A 7,482-nucleotide genomic window follows, 5' to 3' on the forward strand; every position below is an offset into this window, starting at 1 on the left:
TGTACATAATCAAAGATCGAGATTAAGCACAATGTAACTCCTGCACCATCCTACCTTAAAACATTATCACAATCTTAAGCAATTTCATTCATGATAAGTTCAAAATTTTGAAATATTTCATTGCTGCTACAAAGAAGCAAGTAATTTAATTTTATATTCGATCAAAACAACATTTTTTCACATGATATTCACAAGATGACTGATTAAACTCCATAGAATTTTACATGGAAATATTTTTTTGTCCACATTAGTAAAAAATGGTTAATTTCTACTTAAATGTTAGCTAAATGGTCAATATTTGAAGGATTTGATGGACTGGTCACTTTTGAACCAACTTTAATAATGTTATGGATATTTTTATCATTTTTTTCACTTTAGACTACTTAATACCTCTAGCTGACTATTTCGTGGGTATTTTTGCCCTTTTTTTAGTTCACGTCAGCAAAGACTGACATGTAACATGCACAATCAATATTTAACACTGAAAACCAATGGCATTAGAGCAAAGTTAACAATTTGGTCACTTCTGCACCCACTTATGTAATATTATAAGTATTTATACCTTTTTTCTCATTTTATAATGCTGGCAGCCCTTGGCAGACTACTCTATATATATATTTGCCTTTTAACCCTTTTTTTTTTCTTTTTAGCTAACATACGGAGAGAGAACCTTAATCATAAAAATCTAAATCGTATATAGCATAATATAAATGCGTTTATAAATTAATTTTTTAAGAAATTCAATATTTTTCAAATATACGTTAATATATTTTTAAAAGAAATAAAATTGATCCATAAAAATAGTAAAAAAATTTAAAGAGTAAAAAATATTACTAAACATTAATAATATTAACAAAAAAAAAGTAAAAAATTATATTTATAAAAAACGATAAAAAATATTTAATTAAATTATTAAAAAATTATAAGGATAACATTTTTATTTATAATTAAAGGGTAAAAGAATTTTTTTTTAATTGATCAAGGTACTCTGATGATTCTGTGACAGATCCTGGATTTTAAAAAAAAAAAATCAATCTATCTGTTAAGAAACTAATCCACCTTAATAAATATCATAAGGTTAAGGATAAACGGATAATGATAAACTTGATGAATATATTTTTATCCAAAAAAACAAATTTCCAACTGAATTAAAGAACAGATATATGTACACGATAATCTGACGTTTCTTTTTCTATATAAAGTACTCATGAGCCTTCCTTGAATTTCATTCTTCTCTGATAATCTCTCTCTCTCTCATCACCATCATCATCAGTCAACATGGCTTCTCAGAAAATCTTGTTTTGTCTCTCTCTTCTGAGTCTCCTTCTTGTAGCCAATGCTCTCAATGTCTCTCACGATGGACGAGCCATTATCATCGATGGCCAACGTCGAGTTCTTATTTCTGGCTCTATTCATTATCCCAGAAGCACACCACAAGTAATAATCTCTATCTATCCTTGTTTTATTTGCTATTATCATCGGTAGCCATGTTATGAATTATTGTTTTTGTTGTTGTTGTTGTTATTCTGGAACGTATGACAGTTTTGTTCATGAAACGTTTCAGAACAGTTCATGTATATATAAGCTAATATGAAAATCAGTTTCTTTCTGATACGCCTATAATGATGAGTTTGTTTATTAATTATTATGTAGATGTGGCCCGACTTGATTGAAAAAGCCAAAGAAGGAGGGGTAAATACGATAGAGACTTATGTGTTTTGGAATGCACATGAACCAGTTCGTCGACAGTATGATTTTTCTGGGAATAATGATCTTGTCAGATTTCTCAAGACCATCCATGAAGCTGGACTTTATGCTATTCTTCGAATTGGTCCTTATGTTTGTGCTGAATGGAACTATGGGTATGTTTAATTATTTAATTAGTAATTAATTTTATTTTTTTAATTAATAATTTTCAGGTCCAATATTAAATATCATAATTCTTAATTATATTGTTTTATTTTCTTATTAGGGGTTTTCCCGTGTGGTTGCATAATTTGCCTGGTATTGAGATGAGGACAGCAAATAATGTGTTCATGGTAAGTTAATTAGTTCAACTAACTATTTTTTAAAATTCATGTGATTTTTTAATATATATTAACATAATAAAATTATTTATCATTGTTTTTATTTGCTTTTACAGAATGAGATGCAAAATTTCACCACCTTGATCATAAATAAGATCAGTGAAGAGAAACTTCTTGCTTCACAAGGTGGTCCCATAATTATCGCCCAGGTAAATATTAGTTCAGGAATTATTTTAAAAAAAAGTTACCCAATTATAAAATTTATTTAACCTATTTAATTTATTTTTCCCCAAATTAACAGATTGAGAATGAGTATGGGAATGTTATGGATCCTTATGGAGAAGCTGGTAAGGTGTATATAGATTGGTGTGCATCAATGGCAGAGTCTTATAATATTGGAGTTCCATGGATCATGTGCCAACAAAGCGATGCTCCTCAACCAATGGTAAAATTAATTACTAAATTAAATTTAATTATTTTTTAAATTTTCATATTAATGATCCTGTTCTAATAATACGTTTAATTGATTGCTTTTATCAGATCAATACATGTAATGGTTATTATTGTGACCAATTCACACCCAATAATCCCAATAGCCCTAAGATTTGGACTGAGAATTGGGTAGGATGGTAAGTCCCAAATCAATTTATTTTAAATTTCGTTTATGACAATTAATTAATAATAAATTTATTTTTCATAATTTTTATTTTTTTATGTTTATTAAAGGTTTAAAAGCTGGGGAGGTCAAGATCCACATAGAACAACTGAAGATGTTGCCTATGGTGTAGCCAGATTCTACCAAACTGGAGGAACCTTACAAAACTACTATATGGTATAAATTATATTAACATATATATATAATAAAATTTTATCTTTCTCCTAAGATTATGATTTATGAAATACTGTATTTTATTTATAGTATCATGGTGGAACCAACTTCGGTAGAACTGCTGGTGGTCCATACATTACAACCTCGTATGACTATGATGCTCCCCTTGATGAATTTGGTATGAAAATTACATCAATTTGGTTTGATTCTTCAAATATATATATATATATATATTCCTTGAGTATAACTATAAATGAGTATAATATAATATGATCCAACTTTATGCAGGAAACATTGCTCAGCCAAAATGGGGCCATCTCAAGAAGCTTCACGAAGTTTTGAAATCAATTGAGAAAAACCTTGTCTATGGCAATGTCAGCGAAACTGATCTTGGTAATTCTGTCAAGGTAATTAATTACAAAACTTGATGAACTATTCATTGTCAATGGTTTTAGTATATATGTTTGTGGAATTTGAAGTGGTTGATAGTAATTAATGTTTGATGTTGAAAATGTTGTAGGCCACTGTGTATGCTACAAATGGATCATCAAGTGTGTTCTTGAGCAATAGCAACACTACTACTGATGCAACTTTCACATTCAATGGAAAGCAATATACAGTTCCTGCTTGGTCTGTTAGCATTCTTCCAGACGGTGAAACTGAAGAGTATAACACCGCAAAGGTGAATTTTTTTTGGGTACAAAATTAGAGTTCTTTTTAATTTCTTTAGCTACATATATCAACCTGTACTATCCCGATCGATTTGGCTCGAATTAACCGACTGAATTGTCGGGGGGTCAATGTCTAGTCAAAATGTCAAATAGAGAATACTGACCCATGTTGAACCCTAATTTTGCATTATATATATGAATAATGTGTCTCACAAAGAATCTAACATGTATGTGTTTGTGGGTAATTAGATTAACGTTCAAACCTCTGTGAATGAACATTGGGAAAATGAAGCTGAGAAGCAACCAGAATCATTGAAGTGGGTTTGGAGGCCTGAGAATATTCATGATGCTCTTAAAGGCAAATCTCATTCTTCTGCAAATAAACTCATTGATCAGAAGGAAGTCACTAATGATGTTAGTGACTACCTTTGGTACATCACAAAGTAAAATCATACTCAGTTCACTGATCTTTCTCTTTAATTTTTTAATCTCTCTTTATTGTTCTAATTGCAAAGGCCTAACAATCTTTTCTTTCTTCTTTGATAGCCTTCATCTTGACAAAGATGATCCTATTTGGAGCGATGATATGTCTCTTAGAATTAATGCAAGTGGCCAAGTCATTTATGCGTATGTCAATGGACAGCATATTGGTATAATTAAGGAACCTCTTTTTGTACTACTTTAATTTAATTAATTACTCATAGATAATTAGTTATGATTAGTTTAATTAACATTGTGTTTGACGGATATATGTAGGAACTCACTGGGCTAAATATGGCGTTCTTTATAATGATGAGGTTGAATATAAGATCAAGTTGAAAACAGGAAAGAATGTGATCAGTTTGCTCAGTGTCACTACTGGACTACAAGTGTGTATATATCATCATATTAATTAATTAATTGTAAATTTGTATGCAGTAAACATACTATGTTACTTACTTTGATTGAATTATTATAATGATACACCTCTTTGTTTGAATAGAATTATGGATCCTTCTTTGACACGTGGCATACCGGTCTAGTTGGACCAATTGAGGTGGTTGGTAAAAAGGGTGACGAGACAATTATTAAAGACTTGACTTCTCACAAGTGGTTCCATAGGATTGGATTAGATGGTTGGGATAAGAAATTTTTTAGCGAAGAGTCAAGCTCTAGTGCCAAATGGGCATCAGACCAATTACCCACAAACAGAAGCTTCACTTGGTACAAGGTATACATACTTGGCTGTTATTATTCTTTTTTAGTAGTCCAATTGCTAAAATTTACACTTTTTGAAATTGATATATATTAGACTACGTTCAAAGCTCCTCTTGGAAAAGATCCAGTGGTGGTGGATTTGGAAGGACTTGGTAAAGGATTTGCTTGGATAAATGGTAATAACATTGGTCGCTATTGGCCTACTTACTTGGCTTCAGAAGATGGCTGTAGTGATGAACCTTGTGATTATCGTGGTGAATATTCTTCAACGAAATGTATTTACAATTGCGGAAAGCCAACCCAAAAATGGTTAGTTGATTTTGTTTTCCTTTCAAGTTCAATTAAGTAACAAGAGTTTGGATTTCTGACTGTTCATATCTAATTTGAATGAGTTTTTTTAGGTATCACGTTCCTCGATCTTTCCTTAGAGACGGTGACAACACATTGGTTTTGCTCGAAGAGATGGGTGGAAATCCGTCATATGTAAATTTTAGAACAGTTAGTGTTGGAACTGCTTGTGGAAATGCCTATGAGAATCACAGTTTGGAACTATCTTGCCAAAGTCGTTCAATTTCAGCCATTAAATTTGCAAGTTTTGGAAATCCTCAAGGCACATGTGGTTCATTCTATAAAGGAACCTGTGAAAGCAACAATGATGCTTTGTCCATTATAGAAAAGGTAATTAATTAATCTCTTAATTAATATTTTTTATACTTTATGCATTTATTTATTTAGAGATTAATTTATTCATTAATTAATCATCTTAATTTAATTGAAATTGTGCAGGCATGTGTGGGTAAGCAGACCTGCTCTATTGATATTTCAGAGAGGACATTTGGCTCAACAAATTGTGGAAATATTACCAAGAGGCTTGCCGTGGAGGCCGTTTGTTAGGATTTTTAATTTCATATAAAAATTAGGTTTTGATTTATAGACATAATTATTTAGTTAATTAGTCCGTTTATTTAAATTTCCCTTTTTGTTTTGTTTTTGTTTCAAGTATGGTATTTCAATTTCAGTCACGGTTATGTATATCCAAATCTTGAGTCTACTTTAAGTAATAATAATAATTAGTTATATAAATTCTTTGTTTATCTTTTTTTTCCAACGTTATTTATTTGATCATTCATAATGTCGGGGATAATATAATTTATCGTTGCCATAGTATTATTCTACAGAAAGCAGCGGAAATTATCCTGTTGTTCAATATTCATTGGCATTCAACAATTTTCTCAAACTACGATTTCACTTTCAATATTTTCTTCAAGAAGAGAATTATAACACCCTAAATTACATTAAGGTCATCAAAATCCTTGGATGCTAAGTTGTTTAAAATGGTTTTCAAAGAGAGAATAATTTTGTGATTTTGTACTTATATGTTTTGGTTAGAGTGAAAAAAGAGATAATTTTTTTTGTATTTTTTATAAAATGAACAATTTAAACTATAGGTACGCATATGTTAGAATCTAATGAACCAGCCACGTGAATAGTTGGGATTATGTTATAAGATTAAACTAAACAAACAGCTCATTATTTATTATATTTTGTATTACAGCTAGTTATATTTGTCAATGAGATATTATTATATATTAATGATAAATTCTTTATAAATTTCCAATGTTTAAACTCTTTGTGTATCAATGTGAACAGATCATACTTCCAAATTTTCAAAAATTTGGTCTACATTTTTTGGGTAAAATATATTTTTTGGCCAATAGACCAACTTATCCTTTTCTTATATATATATATATATATATTATAAATAATATATGGGAATTAAATTACTTTAATATTTTTTAAAGAAAAATTATTTTTATATAACTATCAATAAGTCTCAAAAAAATTTTGGCCGGTAGCACCATCAGTCAATAGGAACATAAATTATATAAAATGTAAAAATAATTAAAAAATAAATATTTAATATATAAAATGAATATTTACATACCTTATAAGTTCTCTATATGACTTCATGTTTTAAAACTCTTGGATAATCAGCTTATTGTCAAAAAAGAAAAATTTTGAGACTTCAGACCACTTTAAACAATAATAAAAATTTCTTGTTTCTCCCTCTCCTTCAACTTATTTTCTAAAGTTCACCCTCAATTTCTCACCCTAAGTCTCACAATCTTATTCCATTCATTCTGTTCCTCATCTTAGACTTTGTTTTCTAGCAAAGGATCTTTCCATCTTCTGTCTTTTGGTCTTTGTATGCTTTAAAATTTCATTAGGGATATTTATTATTTAATTTGACTTTAGATTTGTAAAATATTATAAAGGAAAATTAAAATTTTATTTTTATAAATGTAATCTAAATTCAAATATAATGAATTTAAAATTAAAATCTATTTGTCTTAAGTAAAATATAAAAGATCCAAATATTTTTAGACTCAAATACATTTTAGTTTGGGTCTAGTAGGTTCAAAAATTATAGGAGCAATGAGGGCAAATTTTTAAAACTCCTACCTCCTTATAATTTTCTCCAAATTAGGGAGGCACCTGCCCACCATCAACCACCCATATGCACGTTCGTCACTGCCTATCCTTGTATTATGAATCAGCTCATATTAATTTATTTAATTTTTCAATTTTTGACCTTAATATAAATTTTCATTTATATCAACATAAATTTCACTATAAAGTTTGTGTTATATTAATACCAAATATTATTAAAAAAATTAAAGAATAATTTTACGTTGGGTATATATCTACTTTCTTAATTGATAAAATACTAATATATATTTCAATAACTTTTAAAAAT

General features: G+C 29.2%; 1 protein-coding gene across 1 annotated transcript; it reads left to right on the plus strand.

Moving 5' to 3' along the window:
* The first annotated feature begins 1,278 nt into the window (after positions 1-1,278).
* On the plus strand, positions 1,279-5,618 carry LOC129318929 (beta-galactosidase 15-like). The gene is made up of 17 exons (XM_054963939.1): positions 1,279-1,437; positions 1,654-1,862; positions 1,973-2,039; positions 2,144-2,236; positions 2,329-2,472; positions 2,568-2,656; positions 2,754-2,859; positions 2,947-3,034; positions 3,145-3,263; positions 3,377-3,538; positions 3,777-3,970; positions 4,074-4,177; positions 4,284-4,396; positions 4,510-4,737; positions 4,819-5,033; positions 5,126-5,402; positions 5,511-5,618. Exons 1-17 carry the CDS (start codon positions 1,279-1,281, stop codon positions 5,616-5,618), a joined length of 2,475 nt encoding a protein of 824 aa, XP_054819914.1.
* The last annotated feature ends 1,864 nt before the right edge of the window (positions 5,619-7,482 follow it).

Source organism: Prosopis cineraria, unplaced genomic scaffold, assembly GCF_029017545.1.
Source record: "Prosopis cineraria cultivar Desert tree isolate PC_DT_omini unplaced genomic scaffold, ASM2901754v1 PC8, whole genome shotgun sequence".
Taxonomy (NCBI): domain Eukaryota; kingdom Viridiplantae; phylum Streptophyta; class Magnoliopsida; order Fabales; family Fabaceae; genus Prosopis; species Prosopis cineraria.

What these genes read in the sequence shown, in the direction of transcription:
- LOC129318929 (XM_054963939.1), top strand. Translation starts at nt 1,279, where the DNA reads ATGGCTTCTCAGAAAATCTTGTTTTGTCTCTCTCTTCTGAGTCTCCTT. An exon ending in ATCTTGGTAATTCTGTCAAG is followed by an intron (nt 3,264 to 3,376) that starts GTAATTAATTAC and finishes AAAATGTTGTAG; the next exon opens with GCCACTGTGTATGCTACAAA. An exon ending in GGAAAGCCAACCCAAAAATG is followed by an intron (nt 5,034 to 5,125) that starts GTTAGTTGATTT and finishes GAGTTTTTTTAG; the next exon opens with GTATCACGTTCCTCGATCTT.